The following is a 27,941-nucleotide window of genomic DNA, read 5'->3' as shown; positions in this document are numbered from 1 at the left end:
TAGGCTAAAGGTATAAGTGAGAAGAAACACAATGAAATTTTGAATGTTTGAAACGTTTTGGCGTTAAAATTATATTTTGTTTGCATAATATGTAATTTATTTTTGCCATATGTAAATATTTGTTAAGTTCAGTGATCAATGTACAGAAGCAACTGCATAAATTTTGACACTACGTCACAAATAGGGGTGGGTTCATATAAGTTTTTCTTCTTCCCGCTCCTTTTTGAGAAATGTGCTTTTCTGTTGTTTACAATGTATATGTTGTATAAATGATTATTGTTTCTCTCTTGGCACAAATTCGAAATAAAAAACAATCAATCAATCAAATTTTCTCATTTATAAGTGAAAGAGACCTAGGCTCTGTAGTGGAGAGTTATCAAAAATGTGACTCAAATTTGTAGTGTATGTTTAAAATAATATTAAAGAAGGAAAATAAAATATATGCTGTGATTAAACTACTCTTAGTGATCGAGAAAATGTAACTGACTGCTTCCCAGTGTATCCTCTAGGTCAAACTATTTATTATTGTGCTTTCTCAAAAAGAACATGAATACAGAAATGGCAGTACAAAAATATAACATCAAAATCCCTGTCATAATTTAACATATATTCTAATACAAGTGTGCAAATGTGTGTGTTTCCTAACCGGGGTTTCACTGTCATTTGCTGCTGGTTTCACAGACGCTGTCAGCTTGAAAACAAATGCAAATTGTCCTGGGACTGTCACAGAGCCTCCCATGTGGACATTAAGCATAGTTACTCTCTCCCACCGCTGAAACACACCTCCTCTCAGTTTAGCTTTAAGTTTATTTCTGTTTTAATTGATATTTAATTTGTTTTCTGTTTGCGCTTTGTTACCAGTAATGTGTTAAATCATATTCCCTCAGGATAAATAAAGTTAAAGTGCACTATGAAACCAATCTCTACCTATCTAAAAAAAAAAGTGACGCCCCTTTCAAAGTAAGAATTTATGTTTTTAAAGGTGTTTTGGGCAAAATAAATCACCTGCACTGAATGAAAGCAACAGGCAAAGTGATAACAGCTCCATGGAGAATAAGGCAGCATGCAGAATCCAGGAGAAAAGTCACATAGTGCACTCAAGACTCAATACAACACTTTCTGTGCAAATTTCAAAGTTTACTTCAAATAAAACGAGCAGAAAAAATTCATGATCAAATGTACATAAAAACAAAACAAAAAAATATTTACATAAGGCGGTTAAAGCATCACCCGCTTTAAATCAACCATGATCTCTGACGACGTCCCTTTGTGTTTCCTCTTGACAGTCTTTAGTGAATCACGCTGCGTTCATATTTCAAAGGGACTAGACCAGGACCAAACCGAGTCTATTTAAGGACAAAACCAGTCTTCAGCAATCAGTCTTCATCACTGCTCCATGCGTCCTGAAAAGCAGGATTCAAGGATGTCGCTCCAGCAGGATTCTGTACACAAAATAGAGTATTTTCAGTAAGTAAAAAAGTATTACTGTTTATCAAGACCCTAGTTATGTAAAATATTTGACATTTGGCACATAAAAAAGCCCGTACGCACTGGAATTCTTGTGCAAGGCTCTCAGGGGTTTGATTTAAACAGTATTTACAAAATGCTGCTACACTTGATACCATCTGCAGAGTGTCAAAATCAGGCCAGTCATGATAAAAAATTGAAATGTGATATATTGCTGAAGTAAATAAACTAGTAGAGGTTAAACGATACTATTGAAACCAAATCATAAAGCAGTAATTAGTTTATATCTACTATAACAAGGCATAGAAGTTCATATTTCAAACTTCTACAGCTCAAATCTTATCTTAATGCAAAAAAAATGACCAAACATTTCCTGTTAGTATCAATTATCATAGCAAGCTTAGTCAAAATATGACATATGAAAGTCCTCTGTTTAGTCTTCATTGTCTCCCAGAATTCTTCAAGGTTTTCAAGTTAAAAGAAAACTCATACATCATCATAACCTCAATAATAAGACTTCAAGATTAATTGTAGTTCAGTTAAAATCGCAATTTGAATGGACACAATAAGCAGATCAGCAAATTTTATTCCTCAACAAACATTAAAATCTCCTGTTTTATTCTGCATAAAAAAAGACCCTGTAGTTTAGATCTGTTGCGATGATGATGTTCTGATTCTTGTTTTAGTTTGTCACTTCATATTTCAGTCCTTGGGTCAATTCAAGAAACAATTTGGAAAGAAAAGCTGAAAAAATATGTTGAAAATGACCAGAAGTAGAGAACTCTAACTCACATTTGGGAGAATTCTGTCCCAAAGTTTATTTACGTGTAAGAAATCCGGTAAGAAATGTAATCATGTAACACTTTTTGTGAAACTTAAAACATTATTTCAACTAAATAAAAGTGTTTTCTTATATTTATATTTGTAAGATAATCACTTCTGTGTACATTAAGGGAGTTTTGATAGGTACGTTTTGGAATTCCCTAGTGTGACGTTATGATTTCAAACAGGAAATAAAACTGTAAGCCTTAAATAATTGCCAAATTAGGATAACGGGTGTGAATGCTTATGCAAACATCGTAATGATCTTAGCTGTGTTTTAGTAAAATGAGTAGTCTAACCCGTAGTTTAACTTGCTTTACAGTGATTTTAATGTACACACTTCCGGAGCAACTTTAATTTGCCTAAAACTATGTGACCAGGCTAGGAGCTTATGTGTAGTCATCACCTGAACGTGTAGCAGGAGTGACGTGGTATTAGTAATAAAATAAGCACTAACAAAATGCAGCTCAGCATGTTTAATTTAAGTGCCAGAGTGTTCCTGGGTTTGTATGTGAAACTTCTATGGGACATTTAACACGGACATGCTATGATCTGAATACCACTCATGTGACAAGTCTTATCTCTGATGGTGTTTCTGACTTTGGCCAAATGAAGTTTTGTGTTTAAAAGTGTCTTATTTAGAGGTGCGTCGTGCAATTTTTCTGCTGGAGGGTTCCGTTAAATACTTTTTTTTTCCACGGAGATGTTACTGCTTTGACTAATGTTTCACAGTATGGCATTAAACCTTTCAGTCTTCATGGAGACCAAACCAGACTGAGTTACAGGTCAGATCTGTGGAGGTGGAGAGGGGACCCTGCTCACAGTAAGAATGCCTGTTTTACTAGGTATTTTTGAGCGATTAAACCACGTTATTTAATAAATAACTAATAATTTCATAAATGTAAACCTTAAGGATGTGGAAAAGTATTGAAATATCGACATATCATATCGTTTAATGTGATGATACAGTATCGATATCGTGGGTTACTGTCTCGATATATCGCCAAGAGTATTTTTTGGTGTATTTTACTAAATTATGTTGTTACAGCTACAGTTTTGTTGCTTGTTTAGAGGAAGAAAACTCATTTATGCAACACATTTGACATTTTCACTGTTTTGATGATTAAAATGGGTGTGTTTCATATGAACTTTGCACAAGAAGTGATTTAACAAAGACTTTTAGTATCACAACCATGATTTAGCTTTTTTTTTTATTGAACCATATTGAACCGATTTGAAATATATCGTATCGAACTGTAAGCTCACTGTATCGAGATATGTATCGTATCGTGGCCCGTGTATCGAGATATGTATCGTATCGTGGCCCGTGTATCGAGGTATGTATCGTATCGCCAACTTCCAAATAATACCCAGCCTTAGTAAACGTTCCACACAGAGCAATAACATCTCCATGGAGACAAGCAGATGGCCGACCTCCACCAGAAAAGCTGCACAGTGCACCTTTATATAAAAACAGCAACAAGCACATTTTAATATCAAAAAGGGATTAAGTCCAGTTTTTGATGTAAAAGGTATTTTGGCTTATGCTGGTATATGTCTTTATAGTAAAGTTTACAGTCAAGATCGATTTTTTTTAACAGTCGACTAGTCACGATTATTCCGATTAATCGTTACAGCCCGAGTTGTCGGTTGTTTGAACTCTCACTTGCCTTTTTTGCACTTTCGGCCTCTTCTTCCTCATCTGGGGGCCGCAGAACAGGAACCCAGGCCAGAATGTTACAGTCTTTACCTCCGCTGTACAACTCCTGCAAAACACAAGACACGATTGCTAACTGACATCCGACAGATTCCGATCCGAACAGACATGACGTTGTTCACTGGAGTGACATAAGCCGTAGAAAAGCTACGGTTAAAGAAAGAACTATTGTGTTTGTGTCAGCTGTATAGTTATAATCTCTGACACCCGTGGATCGTTCTGTTATACTTTGAACATTTTAAATCCCAATATCCGTCTAAAATGAGTTAATACAAGAAACAAGTCCTGACCTACGTGTTAGTAAACAGTGATGCCCAATGGGAGCTGACGTCGTCGTAAACGTCATCAACAAAGAGTCGCAAAATTGCATCTCCAGGGAAAAGCTGCAGCTCACACAAGCAAGCAGAGTTTTTTTTTTTTCAATCATTCATACTGAAATGACAATGCGACCGTGAAAATAAAGCTGGAGAACGAAGTAAGCAGAAAGCAGTGGGTGTCTCGAAAGCATGAATCACTCCAAATACAACTTCGAGTACACGGTGAGGTGAAACTACATCAGCGTGGTTAAAAGTTCTGAAAAGTTTATTTTGCGTAACAGGTCTGCTTAAACTACAAGAGCAATTAAACTATTCTAAATGATCAGCGGAAATCACGACCCACGGGACCCGTCTGTGCACAGGGACAGGAACATGACATCATACTGAGGTTGCATGAGAAAGAAAATACGTGACAGACACCTATAACCATGTCCCCTTGACGAGCTGCTCAACTGCATTCTGGAGTGTATAGAAAGCCGACAAGGGACACTTCTGAAACTGGTATGTTCTTCGAGCCTTTTAGAGCTGACTTTGAGTGTGTTGCTGGGTACCGTAGTTTGTTTTCATGTTAAAATTGTATGCTGTGGTTTTGAAATATAAAAATGTGACTAGGACTTCAACACAAAATAAGATAAAGGATTTAAAGAGCTGACTTGGCTTGATTTCCCATATTGACAATATTTAAAGATACAGAACAACATTTCCATGAAAACAAGAAACAACAGGAAGATGATCTCCTCCAGCCCAAATGAGAGTCAGGTTTGTGGAGATGCAAGCCTGCTCACAGTAGGGACATAAGATGATTTTTTATTGAAATAAAAACAACCTAAAGAAAACAAATTGAAGATGCTTTTCAATTTTTTTCACTAAAAAGTTTATGCTTGCCTGCAATGATTTTCAAGTTTTATTTCAAATACCATGCTGATATTTTTATGTCTAAGCAAAAAGTACAAATAATACAAATTTAAAATACTTTTATATAGATTTTGTTTTGTATTGCATGTAACGATAAAGCGCTTTGTGTTATATTCTATTGTATTGTATGAAAAGAGCTGTATAAATAGTTTAATTGATGGATTGATGATATGTGCTCTACGAAACAGGGAGTGTCTTGACCTTAACTGTGGAGAATATGGAATGGGAAATTTGAATTGTCAAGTTAAATGAGACAAGTCAATTAAATTAAGACTATAGGAGACATTTCAAAGCTTTGTTTGACAGGACAACTATTTAAAAAATATATATGTTTAAACTCTTTCACTGGAATCGTTTGGATCAGGGTTCTCCAGTCTTTTTCTTCTCATTTTAATGGTCACAAGATATCGAGTATAGGAAAGCTTTAGATGGGCAACAGTTAGATACTTACAAAACATAAACCTTTGTCCATTTATTAGTGCACAAAGTTTAGGGTGACCAGATTTTCAAAACAAACTGGACCATCCCCTTTCTTCTGGTGGTTGGTAATAATAAAATTGTGCAACGAGTGCACAACTAAGGAAAATTGTTCTGCGGAGACATTCATGACGAACATATGAGTCGGTATAGTCACATTTTCTTTGTGTTTTGGTCATTTTTAAGCAGCTTTTCTGTATTTTACCTAAACAAATGACAATTTATGTCTCCCTTTAATGTTGGCAGGGATCAAATTGGTCAAAAATTGGGACACGTGGGACATTTCTTGTATAAAACTGGGACAAATCACTCTTTTTGGATAAATCTGCTGGGACAGGGGATAGGGGTCAAAACTGGGACTGTCCTGGGTAAATAGGGATGCTTGGTCACCCTACAGACGTTAGGCATCAAAATGATACATTTACAGTCGTAGTTCATCAAATCTGAGCCATTCAACACAATAAGTATACTTCAGAAATCCTTTGGTGAGCTGCTTGGAAGGGGCTGGAAAGCTACTGGTGATTTGGATAATTTCAGCCCTGGAATTGTTAAGGTAAATAAATGTACAACATAGCTTGAAAACTTCATGATATCACAAGGTGGGACAAGGTATTTTGAGCTTTGGAGATGCAGATAGACTAAAAATTAAGGATTACTCGAACATGTGAGAATGAAACAAAACACAACTCCAGGTATATTTTTGATTGAAGTGACAGGATTATAACATCGATTAAAGTTCAGAAGAGTCCATTTTAATATACGACCTTTACATTCAATTTAAACAAATTATAAGTTTGCCTACAGCCAAACCCCATTCAGTTGCAGTTCTGTTAGAGTGGCTGTATATTTCCAAGCATAACTTTAAATAACTTCTAGTACTAAGATAACACGGGTGAGTGAGTAGGGAGTACGTTCTGCAAACTTGAACTCCTCTGCACACTTTTTTGCATACAGCCCTTTTAAACACCGCACATAATAACACAAAGGTCATTAGCAAAAACACATTAGCAAAATACTGATGCTGACACGCCCTACATATTTGCGTTTAGAATAGATGGAGCTTTTGGTAGTGTTGACTTTAGTGCTTATCTTTACAGGGGCTGGACTGATATCGCCATGGTGATCGGGAAATGTGAAGCTGTAAATTAATTTCGAGCTGAAAGGGCATTGTAAAAGTGCATGTGCAGGACTACAGGTCGGACACACAGATGGGCAAAGGCAAATAAGAAGTGCAGCAATGATCGGTCCAGTGAACTGTGCAAAGATGAGCCCCTAGTAACAGCACAAAACTAAAATTTCAAATAAGGAAAAGCTTCATACTTGATACAGATTTGATTACCACAATAATAAGAGTAATTTTTTTTAGAAAATAGAATGTAAAAAATATTTAATAGTGACTTTAAAAGTGCATTATCTAACTTTTCTAGTGGGAGTTCTGAAACATTGTTGATTTCCTAATAAAATTGACCAGAATACCTCGAGAAACATTATGAGTGGAGTGATCTCTCCATAGATCTGACCTGTAACTTAGCCTGGCAGCATCTTCAGCTTTTCTCTGTAGAGATAAATTCAATGCCAACACTCCAGGCAAAGTAATAACATCGCAAGTTACATATTGCATCTTTAATTTTACCATGTGGTATTATACTAGTTTTCATTTAAAAAATCATTAAGTCTTCCTATGATCTCTTGTATAAAGCTGTGATTTTATATTTTATTACTTATGCTTCTATTTTATTTTGACTTGTACATTTACATTTATATAATTATGTCTTTTTATTTACACTTGTCTCTTTCTTTTTTGCTACTTATTTAGAATTTACGGAGCCTCCACCTAAAATCTCAACTATATTTTAGCTCTTTGTTATTACATTATATTGTGATGTGTGAGCTACTGTGTCCGAATAATTTCCCATGTGGATCAATAAAGTTTGTCTAAGTCTAAGGTCCATTTTAAAGCTTTTCAAGAAAAGAGAGATTTTGCAGTATTACTTTTCAGTATTACTTCAAATGTAGTTTTGCTTTGAGTTAGTTTTAGTCTCTAGCTCTAGTAATGGTACTGTAGCTTTAGTATCGATCTGTATTGTCTTTTATTGACCAAGAGCACCTCGCCCCCTCTCTCATTCTTCTCCTCAATTCCCTCACCCATCTCTTCCCCTCTCACTTCTCCTCCCTTTCTTCTCCCTCTCCCCCCTCTTTTTTTCCCCTCTGCCCTCCCCCTCTCACCTGATAGTCTGGGTGAAACTCGCAGCAGTCCACATTGTTGTAGTGTCCTCTGAGCATAGTGACCAGCTCCCCCGTGTGAAGCGCGTACACGGCCACAGAGCTCCCACACGGCACGAACACAAACTCAGGGCTGCAGCCTCGGGACACGCAGAACTGGAGCCGCTTCCGACTTTCATTGCAAACTTTCCCATAATTTACCTGAAAGAGATAATAACATGATTCAGATACGTCGGATTCATGTCAAGCTGATATAAATGTTAAATCTTTTCCACCTTCAAGGCACTCAGAGCGCTTTACATCAAGGAACCGCTCACCCATTCACACACACGTTCATACACCAGTGTACGCGGAGAACGGGCTGAAGTGGGTTAAGTGTCTTCCCAAAGGACACAATGGCAGTATTCATCTGTTAGAGCAGGAATCAGACTGCCAATCTGTGGGGCAGTGGATCTGACTGCTCAACCAATAATGTTTATGTCAAGAGTGGGATTTGAATCAACAACCTTCAGACCAGAGGATGGACACTTTATTAACTGAGCTACTGCTGCCCATACTGTATATTTTAAACTGAACAGAAACTGAAATATATTTACTTATTTGAATTAGGACAGGGCATATTAAAGTCGGACTAAACACCAAAACTGCGCCCACAACCGCATTTCAAATAGAGCTGCTGAACTGGGCAGAACCTGGAGAGAATGAGAGAGGAGGGGCGAGGTCTGGAGGTATAAAAGCAGTGTGATTGGTCTCACAGGTATCCGCACGTCAAACTCCGCCTCTGCTGTGCAATCAGAAATACCTGTTCATAATTAGGGAAGTCTTTTGTGGCCATATCAGCTTGTCAAAGCCTGATCCTGTCAGATCTCAGAAGCTCAGCAAGGCCGGGCCTGATTAGTACTGTGATGGGACGCCGCTGGGAATCGCAAAAACTGTCGTTGTGTCCTTAGGCAGCCTCACTTCGCCCACAGTGCCTAGTATGAAAGTGGTGTGTACGTGAGTGATGATCGGAGGGGGCAGTGGTGCAGACAGGCAACCACACTTCCGCCAGTCAGTCCCCAGGGCAGCTGTGGCTACACGTCTGGGTATGAAGTGAATGAATAATGATCTGTAAAGTGTCTTTCAGTGTCCAGAAAAGCACTATATAAAATGATCATTATTATTAATATTATTATTTTGTGACAGCAGATTTAGATATTTTGAACCAGAAAACTGCCAATTTACAGAGCTTATGCTAAAATTGCCAGAAATGACTAAGAACAGTAGATAATACTAATTAATCACTGTATATAAAGTTCACTAGCAAAAAAAAAAGTGAAAAAACAAAACAAAAAAAACATTAAACCTATTAGACAAGACAGCAGACAAATGACATGACAACACAACACACGTGTGACAGCTTTTTGGTTATTTCATTGCAGTGATGTAATACAGTACATCCTTATGTCATGTCAAAGCTTCTATAATTACGTTTGCACTTCCTAACCAAACCTCTACATACCTTGATTATTAAATTACTATAGTTTATTTTCTTCAATTCTGTATATGTGTACTTTATTTAAAACACACTTCCTGCTATCTTTGCTACTTTAATGATTTAGATTTAAAATGTTGTAATTTTTTTTTTTCCCTTTGTTATTATATTGTGTGATTTATGAGCTATTGTGCCCAAGTTATTTCCTGTGTGACTCAATAAAGCTTGCATCAGTTTAAATCAATCAATGAGACCAGTACAGGTCCTAAAACATGACCTTGAGGTATAGCAGCAGTATATATGCTTTTATTCAACAAGATGTCTTTCACTAAAGCTGAAGTCTGATCTTAAACAGAAAGATGAGTAATATTAATAGCAAATCTAACTTGACTTTACTGTGTAGAATTGAATCTTAAGTTTTCCAGCAACTCCCTTAATTCTCTGATTCCATACTTCTCCATTGTAGTGAAACTAAACTCAGCACCACACATACGAGCATAGTCAAATGAACGTTCACTTTGGTTAGTTCAAGCACGTCCCATCAGCTGCACCTGCACCACAGTGTGAGAACCTTTAGTCTTCTGTGGTCCCGCGATGGAAAAATGTCCGGCATAGCAACCTCATTAGGAGGCAGCAGAGCAGGAAATTGAAACAGGAGCCCTGTGTAACCCTGTGCCAGTGACATAGGTACAGCCTGTGTTTTCACGCACTGCACTGGCGTACACATTGTTGCATTAGCTTTACATTATTAAGTGCCTATTACAGCCACGGTCTGCACTACTTCACACAGTTTGGACTCTACTGGAAATTGCAAACTGGGTTAAAAGTAGATGAGTAAACAGTTTTTTGTTTTGTTTTTTAAAGATGCACTATGTCCTGCATCAAAAAAAATTTAAATATTTTGAAAAACTTAAACTATTTTCTGGTTTGGTTTTCTCCACCTGCTTGTCTCCATGGAGATGCTATTTCTTTGTCTGGAAGGTTCCACAGTATGACATTAAATATATTTGTCTTGCATTTATCTAATTATAGATGCTCAATTCCAAAAGTAGATTGAAAAACAATAAGGGGGCTTGCCAGTTCACAGATCTGACATGTAACTTGACATGGTAGAGACAAGTTTAATGCATGGTGAAACAATCTAGGCAATGCAATAACATCTCTACGTAAACAGGACAAGCAAGAAGTCGCCTCTCCACCAGTAAAGTTACATAGTTCACATTTATTAGTTTATGCGTTTTTGTAAACCCAAAGTTTCAGTTCTATTTTCCGTTTGAATTGTTTTCCATATTTTTTGTATTGAGTTAGCAGCAGAGCTCACCAGCGTGTTCTCCCCTGAAGCGCTGTTCCAGAGTCTCATTCGGTCGTCCGTCCCAGTGGTGAGCAGGTACAGACCGTCTCCAGTGAAGCACAGACCGTTCACTGCCATTATGGGCTGTGTTTGCTGATCAACACAAGATAAAACCGTGTTATTATTATTTTCTATTTGATTTCATTCTCTTAACTGTATTTATTTGAAATGTCAGCCGAGCAAAAAACAATATTTAGAATAGTGTAAGGAGCAGAAAGAACTTATATTACCAACCGCACAATTAATCAAAAAGTTAAACAGTGCACCTTTAACAAGTGCAAATAAAACAGTAGAAGTAGTAGTAATAGTACTGAACAATACATAAAAAGGTGCAGGTAAGACTTTAAAGCACATATCCAACAATGCCAACAAACATGTGACATAATTAATTTAAACACATGGTTTCTTGTGCACAGAGGTTCCTTTAGCACAAACACAAACATAACTATAAACAGGAAAGACCGATACTGTACAGAATGTGACCTCTCCTCCAGTGAGGCAGTCTAAAATATGCGTTAACCTGAATAACCAGACAACGTGTGCAGAGAGAGCACTTAATTGCATTTTACTTTTAAGACCTGCGTGCTTTTACTGCATGCAGAAGGTTTAGCAACACTGAAATCTGCAGTGCATGATGACTGGGCAATGCTGTCAAAAGGACAAAGGATGCATTTAAGGTTATAAGGTTTTCTATTTCACAAAGATGTATATTTTTCCTCTGAACCTAAAATAAAATTGGTTCAAAAGGTGCATTGCGTAACTTTTCCCTCCGAGGTTCCGTCACCTGCTTGTCTCCATGGCGATGTTAGTGCTTTGCCTGGAATGCTCTATGGTACATTTAAACATCTGCCTCTAGCATTTAGTCATTGGGGGTGTTTCTATTTCTAAAAAATGCAATAATTCTCTGTCCTCTCCACTAGGGATGTAACAATAATCAAAATATCGTGATATCGTATTGTCAAAGTGCTCACAATAATATCGAGGACCATCACGATATATAAAAACTACAAGTCTCTTTGCTTAAATTAAGAGTTATGGCGCAGAAATAGCTATAAAAAAAAAAAAGGACAGAGGGAACTACATAGACCATGATCCTTTGCGCCATTTCAGTGCAGACTACAAGAAGAAATAACAGTTCTAAACACTTTTAAGTCGTAGTTCTTTGGTTTAAATCTTGTCAAGGCATTTTAAGATGAAAAAGTAGCATATTAACAGTTTCGTTAACCTCCACAAAATATCGCAATAAATGTATCGTGAGATGTATATCGTGAAAATATCGTACAGAGAGATTTGGATATTGTTACATTCCTAATCGTGAGCCTCCCCGCCATATCATGAGCTTTCCCAAGATATCGCACTATGAGGTTCATACCGTGACGATATCGCATCATGAGACTTGAATATCGCTACACCTCTACTCTCCACAGATCTGACTTGTAATGTATCGTATCTCCCTTTTGATAGATGGGATTAGGCTGAATCCCATTGCACTCCTTGGCCATACCACTTTCCCCTACCCCTTCGTTTTGCACGTTCTTGTGTAGGGGTGTCCCAGTTACTGTTATGGCAGAGGGGTAGGGGAAAGTAAACGGGTATGAGCACTTTCCCAGAATGTCTTGCGAATCACCGGCAAGATGGCTGTTACCATGACCACAGAGACCAAAGCGGTTCATAAATTGTAGATGGCATGGCCCTTGATCTCTACTACTAAACATTCTAGAGCAGACAAAGCAATAACATCTCCATGAAAACAAGCGGGTGACAGATCCTCTTCTATGTTACGTCTAGGTCTCCCTGTAATTTTCCACGGTAAGGCATTCATCTCCGTGGGCACAAGCAGATGACGCCACCAGGTCAATTTACAAGGCAAAACTGTGGAGAGGCGAGCCTGCTTACAGCAAAAATACATGCATTAAAAACACCCTTTAAAAATGTAACTGAATAAGTGCAAGACAGAAAGGTTTAAAGCCACACTATTGAACATTGCAGGCAAAACAATAACATCGCTATGAAGATAAACAGGTGCACATTTAGTTAGAAACATTTTATTTTACTTTGATGTTAAACAAATGTAGTGTCAAAATGGTACACTGGAATATTATTATATATTTTGCAACCTCTTGTCACGTGCAGCAGCCCTGTGATTAAAGCCAAAGCGTGGTAATTATGTTTACAAATGGGCAGAACTTTCTAGTAGGTGTAATTGCATAGAACATTCCTTATTGTACATTATTAAGGCTTTCCAGTTTAATGCCTTCCAGCTGGAGAAGAGATATTGCTAAACACCTGACACATATCTCGAGCTCATCTCCGGTCACTGCTATTTTTGCAAACTCGATCGACTGATAACATGATTCTAGCTCTTTCTAGATGCTTCTCACGAAATGAAACCTGATTATTATGCAACAAAAACATACTTTATTTAAATAAGTTTTGTGTAAAGTGACGTTTTACCTGCTTCTGAGGCGGCTTTGGACTTGTCTCCGTTGTGCTGGTCCAACGTAAACAAACTGCCCGTCGCCCGCCGCACGTCCCACACCTTCACTTTACTGTCCGCACTTAAAACCGGAAAAGAACAAAGCTGTTATCTTTATGCCAATTAGCGCACATCAACGCTACAAGATAAATTGGCAAAATAAACAAGAGTTAGCATCTTGTCTCGTCGTACTAAATAAGCAACGTGAAAGCTCTGAGATGGGAGATTACTACAGACGACTACTAACTATTCTGTCAATACGTGGTCATGAAAAGAGCAGTTTACTTTTGGGATTACAAGCTGTTCTTTAATAGAATAGTGTTCATTTATAGGTTTACTTCTGCACGCCTTGTTTTGAAATTGAGTCAGAGTCCAGAGGGATGGGAGCGTCTCCGTGGGTTAATTAGCAAGTCTAAACAGAAAGACCAAAACAGATGGGAACTGTACCTAGCATGTGCCTCCAACTAAAGATACTACTGCTACTACAGGCTTGTACCATATACAGTAGATGTGTCAATGACCGTAAAATATGGGTTAACTTGAATTTGCTTTTGCCCTAAAAATACTAACACAATAATGAGAAATTATTTTAGAATACTTGATTGCTATACGTATTAGTGTTGTCATGATACTAACATTTCAAACTCAATTTAGACACTAAGGAATAGACTCGATATTGATTACAATACCAGAATGATTAAAAATCTTTAGAATGTGATTTTCAACATCAAATCATAGTACCGGTACTTTCTTTTATATTTGTGTAAACCCTCAGTGGTCCATGTAGGTTCCATAGTGGTTCATGTGCATGTACTAGTTTAATTTAGGCCTGTCACGATAATTACTATACGACTTATTGTACAATATTCTTTTGGGGTCAATATTTATTAGAGCTGGGTATCATTCAGAAGTTGCCGATACGATACATACCATGATACAATTAGCTTTCGATTCGATACGATTCAATATGATATATTTCAAATCGATTCGATACGGTTCAATAAAAAATAAACTAAAAGTCTTTATTGAACCATTTCTTGTACAAAGTATATGAAACACAAACATTTTAATAATCAAAACTGTGAAAATGTCAAATGTGTCGCATAAATGAGTTTCCTTCCTCTAAACAAGCAACAAAACTGTAGCGCTTTAACAAAATAATTTAGTAAAATATACCAAAAACTACCCTTGGCGATATACCGATACAGCAGCCCATGATATCGATAATGTATCAGCACTTTAAATGATATGATATATAAATATTTCAATATTTTTGCACACCCCTTATCTTTATCATGTGTATATTTTCTTTGCAAAACTGAGAATTATTTGGGAGGTTATTTGTGGCTATATGATAAGATTAACAGTAAAAGGTTGGATTAAAAACTTGTATGACTCATTCCAGATGCAAACTAAGCACTAAAGTTTTTCTATTATCTACTTAGTTCCTGCAGCTTGTGTTTTTGGTAACAATATTTACAATAGTTTTTGTGGTTTAAATCTCCTCTTGGATTATTGTAGTCAGTTGCATAAATTTGTTTCTAGTTTATATGACCTTATACTTGTTCTAATGCAGCTCAGACAATATTATCTAGAACTATTCATGGAAAAATGAACTTTAAATTCGACCATAAATGTAAACCGGGAATATTCACCAGTCTGTTCTGTCCCCTCCTGTCACACGGTTTAAAAATAATAAAAGAGAATAAAAACAAAGTGGTGCACAAGAGCACGTAGCATTCATCTTAGAGAAACAAGCTGTCAGTCGATCTGTCATTAGAGGAACCTGCTGAACTTTTACTCCCAGACTTTTGCAGTACTTCATTTTATTAATTATTTTACAATATTAACAGATGCGGGTGGGATGAGACGTATTTCCCACAAGACTAGACAAAACAGGATTTTTACATCATATATTAAAAAACACCGTGCAGTTCAGTTTTCAATTTTGGACTCTTTTTTTTTTTTTTTTTTTTTTTTTCTATTTATGGTGCCATTGTACAACTGCTGTTTTTACTTTGGCTTCTCAAAACATAACTCTTTTTTGTCCAGGCCAAAATGTAAACAAAAACATCTTGTGAGTTGTTCTGCATGTGTGCACTGTCACTGGCATTTTCCACTTAAATAAAAGATATTACTTAAAGGGCCTGGCATTGTGCAAATTATAATCCTCAAAAACATACCTGGAATTGTGTTTTGTTTCATTCACACATATCTGAGTAATCCTTTATTATTAGTCTGTCTACATCTTCAAAAGCTCAAAATGCTCTGTTCTGTCTCGTGATGTCTTGAAGCGGTAATTTTCAAGTTAAACACTACCTTTTGTCTTTTGGTCAGAAGCGATTAGCAATTCCAGAGCTGAAATCAACCAAATGATTCTAGTGAAGGTGTGTGGAGTTTAGTGGCGCACTCCCTGTATTACCACATGACATCACAAGGTGTAACATTCATTCTAAATGAAAATTTAAAATTTACTGTCACACAAAAATACTTGTGAAGAAGATTAAGATTAGTCGAGTTGCTTTCGTTCATACGTAAAGATCTATCGCTCCACACTAAAATATTCATGAACGCAATGATCTTCTCTCATCTGTATTGTATCACTTCATGGTCCCAGGCCTCCTCAACTACATTAAAACCGCTTTGTTCAACAAACTGACCCTTAAGATTTTTGACAAAAGAAAAACTGGCACACTGTGAAATTACAAAGAACATCAACTTTTTAACTTTGAAAATTTATAAATTTTAACAATCTTAAATTATTTTTTAAGTGTCTTAACCGAATATTACACTCAGAATTTGCATAAAATGTTCACACAGAACGAACACAAGAGGGCTACTAGTGGTATTGTGTTGTTCAGGTAACAGGACGACTTTGGTCAGTCCTCGTTCTCTTTTAAAGGGCCTAGTCTGTGGAACGGTTTAACAGCTCATTTAAAATTGGAAACCAACTACAACAAATTTAAAGGAAATTAAAGTTATTGTATGTTTCCAGTCAAAACTGCATCCACTAAAATCTACTGTATATATTTTATCTGTATGTAATTTATGTGTCTTGTACTTTCTGTTTTTATGCATGTAGTTTATATTTTTATATGGACAGGTGTTGAAAACTAGCACTTGTGCTAAAACACTCAAAGCAATATCTGGCTTGTCTAATGCGATTGTGATGTCCTTAATAAACATAAATTTAAAAAAATGTATGAATGAAACAAATTGCAACTCCAGAGACGACATTCAAACATAGATCAGAATATAGCATAATGTAAACCCTTCAAATTTATATTAAACTTTAAAGTTTAAATTAAAGGCTTCTTACCTAGCACTGGCCAGTATGTACTCGTATCTGGGCGACCACCTCACAGACAAAACTTCAGCTCTGTGCCCTAAAATGAAAAAAACATGTGGTTCTTTTGTTATTTTTTATCACATGCTTCATCTTCCATGAGTACACAGTGGTTATGGTTACTTAACTAACCTTGAAGAACATGTATCTTTGACCCAGATTTCATATCGCACAGCTGGATCTTTGGGTTCTTGGAGCCCACTGAAAAAAACAACAACATGACAAGTGAACACACAGTACAATATTTAGGTCAAATTACTGTCATACGGAAGTAGAAATATGCACTTTGTGAGCTATTAAAGGGCCATTTATTAAAGGTACATCATGTTCTGTATGTTATAATGTTGTTTCCTCATCAAACATATACCTGGAGTTGTGTTTTGTTTCATTCACACATATTTTACACACATATCTTGCATATTTAGGCTTTGTTCTGAACTGAAAACACACTGTTCCAGCTTGTGATGTCATGTGGTAATATAGGAAGTGCTCTTCTGTGTTTTTAAACTCCTTACACCTTCACTAGAATCATTTGGATAGTTTCAGCCTTGAAAGTTGTTAATTATTAACTGTAAGCAATCACTACATGACGTCACAAGGTGGAACAGAGCATTATGAGCTTTGGAGATGTAGACAGACTAATAGGACTAGGGTTACTCAAACATGTGTGAAAACAAAAGACAACTCCAGGTATGTTTTTGTGGAGGTAACAACATAATCCATTTTGTGTAATATAGCACCTTTAAGAATGCCCCAGGATTAAATTCAATGTTAGATGATATGACTTGGCACCATAAACAAACAACAGTGAACCTCTTATCTTCATTCACAAATTCAGACCGGCGCCAGTTACATCACAGATTAATATCAGATTTATTTTGGTTGGAAGATTATTTAAATGAAATATAAATAGCCAAATCGTCATCTTTTTTTTTTTTTTTTTTTTTTTTTTTTTTTTAAGATCATGGTCTCTCATGATTTTACAGTGTATAGTTTTCATGTCATTTATTTAATCTTAAAGGTCCAGAAATCAGATTAGGATCAGATTTGTGTGTGTGCAGGTGAATAAGGCCACAAGAACTATTCCTGTATTACATGACCAGCTGAATAAAATCAAACTTTATGAATGAACAAGTTAAATAAAGTTGACAGAAACAGTGCGTTTTACATGAGATTCAATTGAAATGACTGGTCCTTGCTTCTAAAATTCTAACAATTTTCTAAGCAATTCTAAGTATTATTTTCTTAGTTTTTCTCAGTTGTACAATTTAACTATTATTCTAGACATTCCTACAATAAGTATATATATATAAGACAGAGAAAGAGCATTAAATTAAGATAACAAAACCTTCAAACAAACATTAATCCCACAAAATTATCATCTAGGATTTCAACAATAAATATCTTTTAATGTATCTATTTCCTACTCAAAACTAAAAACCAAAATGTAAAAGTGTTTTCCAAATAGACCAAAGTTTCTGATAACCGTTGTTTATTCTAAGGATCCTGCTTATCACGTCTTTAGTGTTTTATGATGCCAAAGAGAGAGAAAGAGGAAGAGGGAGAGGCTTCGAAAACGTGAAGCAGAACTAACCCTCCACACTTCTTACAGATAAGGTGTGGCTGAGTGACTTGATTTCAATTTCTATTAAAAATAAATAAATAAAATGTGTAAAAATCCAGAAAAAAGCCAGTTAAAACACAAAGATGACATTTCTAAGCTAGTACTGCTTTTTAGGAACCATTTCCCTTCAAAGCTGGTTTCGAAAAATCATTTAAAACACGGTAGGGATGCTTGTAACCAGTCGGACGAGCCGCTCTCAGGGAAGGGCCGAGTGAAAAGGCGATGACATTGTTACAGAATGTCTCTTCATAAAAGGTGTGTCGGTGAGTCCATGTGTTCTGAACAGTGAGGCAAGATCCAGCAACCTGTCCGTCCAGCTCTGCCACTCTGAGACAGATTCATTCCTTTCCTGCCCATTTCTTCTCATTAGTTTAGTTTTCTTGGATCGCTTTAACCTTTGCCCTAAATCATAATTGTGTAATATGTATGTGTAATCTGTTCTGCTTTTATCATCTACATTCATGTATTTTTCCACTTAAATGCACACTGTGTAACTTTTCTGTTGTCTGTGATGTTATTTCTTAGCCTGGGATGTTCCACTGTATGGCATTAAACAAATATTGTATTGTGTATTGAGATTTGGGGCAATACATATAAGACTAATACAAATCTAAACTTTATCTTAAAAAAAAAAGGTAATAAGAGCAATCACATTATCATCTTACAATGAACCAACCAATGCTTTATTTATAAACCTTCAAACTCTTAAATTTGACGATTTTGTCTAACTTTCCACTTTGAAAATCATGTTCTAAGTAAACAACAATCTCTTGTCAAAATCATTACAGAAGACCATGACAAAGACCATCTTGCTGGTCAAACGTGTTGGTGTCCCTTCATACAATAAAGGACTTTTAATATTTTCAGTCGGAGTGCCTCGGGTTTGTACCTTCTCCACTTTTACATTTTCCAGTAAGGGTGAATTTCTGTTTAAAGACAACTGTTTTAAAGGTTGTATGGAGGATTTTTTTTTTTGTTTCTTTCAAATTGTCAATGAAAGTTCAAAATAGAATTACAGAGATACAGCAGCCTTGTAATTATGATCACCAAAAATAAAAGAATGAAAATCCATCAGCTGTTGACGTGGTGGGGGCAGATAAACATCACCCAATAGATAACAAGGCTACCTCTTTATCTATTGGCTGTTGGGTTGTCAGTCAAACTCCCTACGTTTCTAGCGTCACTGACTCGCCGGCGCGCTGGGATTACGTGGTTTACGTTCGCCTCTCACGCTGTTTACTCAACTAACACAGCGGTTCTTAGCGTCTTTTTCAAACTGTAGCTTCCTCTCAGTTTACTGCAATGGCAGACAAGAAATCACACCCAGTTCGCCGCAAAAGAAAGTCTGTTTTTGATGTCGCTGAAAGAAGAAGAGAAGGGGAAGAGGAGCGAAGCGCGACATTTGAAAAAGAACGCTGCATTTCTCTTTCCATGGAAAATCTTCTATACAACCTTTAACCCTTGTAGAGCACCTGTACTGCTATTTTTTACTCTTTTATGACCCAGTGAGGCACCTCTTTTTCTTCATCTGTCATTGTAGAATATGTTCAAAATCTGAAATAGCCAATATGAGCTCAGAAGAATGACCATGTTTATCAAAAAGAAAATCAGAACAAATATTATGAAATTTTATCTGTTAAAGGGGTGGATCTCTGGAACAAGTGTACAAAAAACCTAAAATTGTGCACCACTTTCTTCCAGTTTATAAAGAAGTTTAAATGTTTAACTCTGGACAGATACATAAAATATGATACTTAGGTTGTATTATAGTATTTTGCTGTACTGTTACTGATTTGTTTGTTTCCTCTTGCTGTATTTATGAACGTGAACTGGTGTCAAGACGATGCTCTGACAAAGGAATAAAGGGTAAAGGCATAATAAGCTCAAACTTCAGCCTACACCTTTTCGGTCTGTGTATGTTAAATATGTCTGTGAAATAATGTCAGAATATACCTGTGACCAAAATCAATCAATCAATCAATCTTTCCTATGTATTTATTCAATTATAGATGTTTTTATTTCTCAAAAACTACTGCAAAACACGTATTATTACTGCAAGTGGATCTACTTCTCCACAGATTTGACATGTAACTTGGCCTAGTGATGTGGATTGTTTGTCTCCATGGAGATAGTCAAATTAAATGCCATACTGTAGAACATTTCAGAAAAAAAAGTGAAGGAGGTGGTGGACCCTCTACCAGAAAAGTTACACAGTGTACCTTTAACACATGTCCTTTTGTTATAAGGTTACATATTGACCCTTCCATTGTGTCAGGAGGAAGTAGCGCAGTACCCCTCCAATCTTGATAGGCTTGGTTAAGACTATTTTAGGACTAGGATAAGCCTGTTGTTAGGGCTGGACGATAAGGCAAAAATGAAAGAAAACAATGGAACAATAACTAAACAAATATAAGTATTGATTTCTATTGATTTCCTGAACACAATCGAGACATACCAGACACCAGTGACCTTTAACACAATGACAAGTTTAAGTTACACTACAGACTCCAAACTGCTCCAAAACGGATGCTTTTACAGGGGACTTAAACACATGTAACTAACGATTAGATATGACTGTGTCTAAGTCTCAGTTGAAATTTCCCAGCCCGACCTATTGGGCATGTTCCAGGCACCCAAAGGAAGCAAACTCCAGCATGGGGAGAACGCAAAATATTCTGGGGCTTCAGTTTCAGGTTTTAAGGACGCAATTTGAGTATGTTTCACAATTCAAAAGATGTAATATTTTGTTTTAAATTGTTCCCAAAGAGCTAAAGTCATTTTAATTTTATGATGATTATTTATGTTTAGACTTTTTTTTTTATTGTGATTTAAATTATTTTATTATTCTGTAAAGCACTTTGAATTACTTTGTGTATGAATTGTGCTATACAAATAAACTTGCCTTGGCTAATGTCAAAAACTTAAAGATACACAGTAAGGTCCCACGCTGCCCAAGTGTCTAAATCAAAACTGCACATAGGCTTAGGGAATGTGCAATTAAAACTGCACACAGGTTCAGGGAATGTGCAATCAAAACTGCAGATAGGCTTGGGAATGTGCAATTATTAATAGAATACAAGAACGCAAAGGGCTTGTCTGTTAATAATTTAAAGGTCCTGTCGGTGCATCACTCGTGGTCATACTTGGTCTCATATTTATTTTGTTCTATGGTGTTTGTTTATGTGGTGCTTTGTGTGGTGTTGTCCTGTTTTTTGATAAAGCATGTTACCCCCTGTCCCAAGACAAATTTCTCCCATGGGAGACAATAAAGGATTATCTTATCTTATCTTAACCCAAACCTTGTGTCTGTGAAGTGACTATGTGCTATAGCCGCTTGACCACATTACAATTGTTATTCTTAGTTAATTTTTTTGTTTATTTATTGTGATTGCTTCCAAACAACGTATTCTTCCAACCTGTACTTCACTGTAATGTATTTTCAAAGATTGTGTAACAAATACCGTATTTTCTGGGCTATTTGGCGCTCTGGATTATAAATTGCACTGTCATTAAATGGTCTATTTTCAAACTTTTTTCACAAATAAACCGCACCGTACTTTAAACGAAACACAACAGTTGGACGGGTCAGTGGGACTTTGTTTGGCGCGTTCACGGTGACTCTGGGCTTTGTTCAGTTGTGGCGTGTAGGGAGGGCGCTGTGTTCGATCGCTGGATTGTCGGCGTGTTCGCAGTGACTCAGTTGTTCAGTCGTGTCTAGAAGTGGCACATTGCACTCGCTTTTTCGGTTCGTTCCTCCGTTCCGTTCCTCGTCCACGTGGAGTGATGAGTGTGGCTGCGGGTGTTTTTCGCTGTGCGGTCGCTGTCTGCTCCGTGTGTGTTTGCGTGTTCTGCGGGTGATGCGGCTTTGTAGTTTACTGAAGTCGTGCTGGGACATTCGAGTGGATTCGTGTATAGGGCGCTCTGGATTGCGGGGCGCGCGGCCGTTTTTTGATGGGGTTGGAGGCTTAAGATCGCGTCTAATAGCCCGGAAAATACAGCAAATTTCTCCACTTTGAAATCAATAAAGTTTGATCTTCCCCCGCTTTCTAAAATTTGATACCCCCAGGTCACACGTCACCTCTAACCTAAAACATAAGGAATGTAAGGTTAGCACGTAGCATTTAGCTCGGGGCAACAAACTGATTAAACTAACTTGAATTCTTGACACAGTTGCCTTTATGTGTGTCTACAGGGGCACTTATGATGGTGAAGATAAGAAAAGCATCAGAGTAATGCAGACCTGCGATGAGGCTGTGCTTTCGTGCAATGGGAGACAGGTGGTGGCTGTACACGTTTGTCTCAAACTCGAAGACTTCGGCAGGCTAAAACACAAATGGAAAAAGTGAATCAGAATTGAGATTAAGAATTTTTTCACACTGTGTTCATTTCATTTGTCAACAGGAAGTCCTCTAGACATATTTTCAAAGATTAAGCGTTGTTGATTTAATATCTTAACCACTCCTCTTTGCAGGTAAGTTATATTTGTGAACTCAATGTAACAATCTGGTTTTACAAACAACAAAGCATGCGGCAGTAGTATCAAATGCGTTAACACCTTTCTTGATTATTATCATTATTACGGATGGTTAGGCCTTTCACGATAACACATTTTGAAGTTAGACATATTGCTGAAAAAAAAAAAGACATAATATTGAAAAAAAAATCTCATCACAGAACAAAAAAATAGCAAAACGTTGTCCACGAGTGAAACAATATGTTTTCTACCACATGACAGGTCGATGGATGGTCAATATAACAACGTTGGCAATATCAGAAGCTTTCCCTAGACATTGATATAGACCGATTATTAGACAGTGTTACTCTTTTTTGGCACCACTGTTTATTCTGCACTGTCCCAGCCTGTGTGTGACCATGTGTTATTGCCAGTTTGTCCTCAGATGAGTCTTTTTAAACAGACTAATGAGACTAGACTAATGAATTACAATGGAAATAGAAATCTGAAGAGGAACATATAAAATATAGCTGTATGTTTGTTTACACATGCACAAATACTGAATATTGGTATCGGTTGAAGAAACAAAAATCTATATTGCACACTCTCTAATGTTAAGGATTTTTGTCCCTTCAAACTAGAGATTTGCATATTTTTACTACTTTTACTTGCACATGACAACAAGCATCAAGAGAAGGTGGAAAAGAACCAAGCTCTGAATCCCAGTCTCTCTCAACCACAATGATGGCTGTAATTCTGGAAGCATAAAAAGGCCCAGTGTCCCCTCTGCTCTGCGCTCTGTCAGTGAGTGCCAGCCAATGCCCTCAACACTGGAGCCTCTGTTTTATATCAACGATAAACACAAGCAGTAAGACATAAATCAAATACTGTACATACAACCATTTGCCTACAATAGAGATGCCATGATTAGTCAGTGTTTCAGTCAATTGTAATTAGAAGCAGAAGGATAAGTGTAGTATTTTAGAATCAACATTGGTCACTTTATGACACCAGTTACTGCCACTTTAACCATCAGTGAAAGTAATTAACCTAGTTTTTGTTCTGTTATTCTGCCCTACTGTATATTTTGTATTGTATATTAAAGTATATTTTTGACTTATTTTAATACATGCTCTTATTTTTTATTCTTCGTAGAAGTAGTCATAGTTCGTATTCTTTGTGTAATGTTGTGCCATACCACCCAAGCAAGTTTTTAGTTTGTGAATTTTGTTCAGTGATGAGCTGATGTGGAAATTTAACACATGGCCCCAAAGTAATACATTTTGCTAATTCATGTATTATTCATATTTAATCACTATAACTAATACTAAAAGTCCTTAAAGTATTTTTGAGCAACTGTGTCATTTCCCTGATTCATGGACTGTGTGACATGACTGAGGAAAAAAGAATAAAAGTTTTAAGTTTCAAAAGTGATAAAACACAAATGTTAATAAAGGTTTATTAAGTATTTTATTAATTATGAATCATCTTATTGTTTTATTGTTACTCGCTGTATTCTAGTATTTCTATAGTTCATTTTCACAAAGGACATGACACATTGGGAGATCCTTACAGACAATACATGGTAAACGTGCTTGAGAATTCAAACACTGACTAATGCTAATGAGAGGCGAGCGGGTTCTCCTCTGTCCTTTGAATGACCTCTTGAGGTAACAGTGGTGCCAGTGTAACTCTAGCATCACAGGCCTGCCATCTGGGACCAAGTGGCATAAAGCAACGAGGGGAGAGTGGGAGGGCACAAAAGGAGTCAAATTTGTGACGCATTGGTCAACGTTTTTACAGTGGAGTGCATTGTTAAAGTGAGTGAGTGTTAACATGAGTGAGGGAGTGGTCAAAATAAACAAGAGGGAGGTGTACCTTAAGTGTCTCTGTATCCCAGATCTTCATGGTTTTGTCGAATGAGCTGGAGACAAACATCCCTGTGTCGTACGGATACCACTGCACAGTCTCCACGCTGAACTTGTGCACATGGGGATTTGACCTGGATTTTCACAAAAATGATCACTGTGTTTCTATATTGTATCTAGTGTCTAAAATTCTAATTAAAATAATGAACAAGACAAAGTTCCGTATTACTATGCTAACAACACAATTTTTTTATGTTTACTTTTTTCCTTCCTAATAAAACCACATCCAAGGCAGATAGATTAGATAGTTCATTATCATCATATCTTAATCAAACCAACCAAGTAGTTAGGCATGTAAAAACTACCTCTGAAAATTCAACAACAATTTATTTTGAATTGACAATAGTAGTAGCGTAGCGATTACCTCAATAAAACTGTTTGGCTGCCCCCTAATGGTCACAGTCTTTCATATCAGCTGTGGGAGAGAGGTATGTTGAATGTTTACCTTCCCACTGTACAGACAGCTTTGCAGGTGTACTGTGTTTTTCCAGTGAAGTTTTCTAGGTCGTAGACGACAATCACACCATCAGCACCTCCGGACAACATGCTGCAAACATACCATGTGTCAGAATTTCCATATATTTTTAAATATGTTATATTTTAATTCATATTTTAATCCATATAATAATATTGTAATAAGTATTCATAAGCAATAAAATTTGTACAGTTTAATACATCAATTTTGAAAACATTTTATTGAATACATTTTAATTTTAAAGTTTATTACATTTGCTATACAGTTAATTCAATATCTTTCTAATTTTATTCACAAACATGTAATGTATTGCTTAACAGTTTCAGAGAATTCAGAGAATATTCAATTACTACTAATGCGATAATTACAAAAATTAAACTGTGGTTGCTTCAGAGGCTGAAAACAAATAAATTAGCAGGAATAAGATATCATCAACAAATTAAACTAAATCAACTGGACTTACTTATCTGATCTACCAACCAGGTAGCTTCATCTGTAAGTCCAGTCAGTTTATTTAGTTGATAAATTAGTCCCAAACAAAAATACTTACTATCGGCCTTCTACCACATCAATGTCAATGGTATTGACGCCATTTCCATGAATTCTGTCTACATCTCTGTCAGGATTCAACTGCAGACTCAGAACCCTGTCAGAATAAGAAAATATATTATTATTGTATAGTAATGATAGGCAAGTTTATTTGTATAGCACAATTCGTACACAAAGTAATTCAAAGTGCTTTACAGAATAAGAAATACATGAAATCACAGTACAAACAAATCAAAACATAAATAATCATCATAAAATTAAAAAGAGAGAGACATTAAATGAGAGAGAAGAGTGTGGAATGAAAATGATATTAATATAATAATAGATGTGAGAAATTCATCCAAAATATACTTCAATTGTTTTGCCATAGAACAATGAGTACAAAGCTGACTATGACTATGATTATAATGTCACCAATGAGTGTATAAAGTGTATTAAAGTATATTTCTGCCCTTTTGTGGTTAATTGTATAGTCCTTTCACGTTTTATGCTCGACTTATGTGAGGACCAGCCTGAGAAGTCGATGTGTCTCCATCAGAGGTGTTAATTTGTGGAATAGTCTCGATGAAACTTTAAAAGGTTCTAAAACAATTTACACATTAAAACTGAAAAAAAAGACCAAAATTATAGACAAATATAGAGAAATACAATAAATCATATTTTACTCCATGAAACCTACAGAATAACTGTAACCCCCAAATATATTTATATATTTAATTGTGTTTATAAACCAATAGGTATAATTATTAACATGTACATGGTCAGTATGTGTGTGCGCGTGTCTGTGTGTGTATGAACATCGACGTATATTGGATTGTGTTCTGTATTGTGTATGTGTATACTAAAAGATTTAGGGACATTTTCTTTCCTGCTCTCATAAATGATGAGTTTTGTGTTGTTTTCTGTAAATAGTTCTGCTGTCTTGTATCCTGTTCTATATGTTAATAAGGTTAGGCAAAACAAGTGCTAAACTTCAGCCTAAACCCCTTCAGTCGATAGAATAACCTTAGTGATATGCATCATTTTTTATCTTCAATCATTGTAACATGACATGTGATTATGTTAATTGACCAAAGAAAATAAACTAACTCACTGACTTGAACCTCAACCAAGGCAGTCACATTTTTAGTTCATTCCTGATGCATTCTTCAATACAATTGTTATCAGAATAATGCAAAACGCAAGCCTTGTTAATATTTTCTAAGGGATTTGTGACCATAGAGTAATGTTGTCTGTGTTTTAATATGAGATGTGAGCAGTGTTGGGGAGTAACAGATTACATGTATCGGAGTTACGTAATCAGAGTACAAATTATGAGTAACTGTATTCAGTTACAGTTACTGTTTCAGTGAGTGGTAATTTAATTACAGTTACTTTGTTGAAATAAATAGATTACACAGCGATATTTTCCTGTTTTCACATTTGGGGCTATAACCCCCTTTTTTTTTCTCAGTAATTCCACTCGTTGCCGGACACTAAACCAGGTCTAAACCAGGACTAAAACCAGGTCTAAAACCAGGTCTAAAACCAGGTCTAAAACCAGGTCTAAAACTAGGTCTAAACTAGAACTAAAACAGGATTTCACAGAACTAAGCCATGCTGCATGGGCTGTGTTTCCTCTTCTTCTATCAATAATATTTTTTAACATGGTTAAGTAAAGACTGAGCTTTTTATTGTCTTTTATCAGATAAAACATCTTATGTGAAGATATCCTCGTCTTTGCTTCTCTACAGAAAATCAAGTAATCCAAAGTATTCAGATTACATTACTCACTTTAAGTAATTTAATGGATTCCGTTACAAACTACATTTTAGGGTATGTAATCTGTAATCTGTAGGGGAATACATGGATGTATGTTACACTAGTGAATAAATAGTTTACTTGCATTGCCTTGGCTCACCTTCTAGTTGATTCTGCTCGTCTCAGTCTCAGAGGATCATCCAGCCCAGCCTGCCGTGATGATAGAAACCCCAGCATTGTTGCTTTTTAATAACAGTAGTCCTTTTGTAGTTCATTTATTTAGCTACTTTAAGTTAAAATGAGCTAGCATCGACCATAACTCGTCCATTTTGTTGACAATAAAATATTTAATCAAAGACACAAAGCGCATACACGTGTAATATGGCAAGACATAATACGTTCGATTACTTATTTAAATAATTTCTACGATATTTCAGCAATTTTAGTCATAATTTTGGTCTGAACTACTAGCATGAACTTCCAAACAACACAAAAGACGCCATGTTAAAACGTCACTTCCGTATTATCAAACCTGCGCTCATTCTCATTGGCTGTCAGGGCGGGCTCGACCAATCAGAGAACAGCTT

General features: G+C 36.3%; 1 protein-coding gene across 1 annotated transcript; it reads right to left on the bottom strand.

The window, feature by feature from the left end:
- Positions 1 to 504: 504 nt before the first annotated feature.
- Positions 505 to 27,858, bottom strand: ercc8 (excision repair cross-complementation group 8). Its single transcript, XM_055161547.1, is given in 13 exon segments — positions 505 to 1,442; positions 3,960 to 4,055; positions 7,942 to 8,139; positions 10,734 to 10,836; positions 10,838 to 10,856; positions 13,218 to 13,321; positions 16,559 to 16,625; positions 16,718 to 16,786; positions 22,450 to 22,531; positions 24,541 to 24,664; positions 25,036 to 25,137; positions 25,616 to 25,711; positions 27,515 to 27,858. Coding segments are annotated over 13 exon segments (1,203 nt in total). The 5' UTR covers positions 27,592 to 27,858; the 3' UTR covers positions 505 to 1,376.
- Between the last annotated feature and the right edge of the window lie 83 nt (positions 27,859 to 27,941).

The sequence above is a fragment of the Boleophthalmus pectinirostris genome, unplaced genomic scaffold (genome assembly GCF_026225935.1).
Source record: "Boleophthalmus pectinirostris isolate CB_2022bp ecotype Guang Dong unplaced genomic scaffold, ASM2622593v1 HiC_scaffold_4, whole genome shotgun sequence".
Classification (NCBI taxonomy): Eukaryota; Metazoa; Chordata; class Actinopteri; order Gobiiformes; family Gobiidae; genus Boleophthalmus; species Boleophthalmus pectinirostris.
Note: the sequence above shows the minus strand (reverse complement) of the source record. Positions and strands in the feature narration are given on the sequence as shown.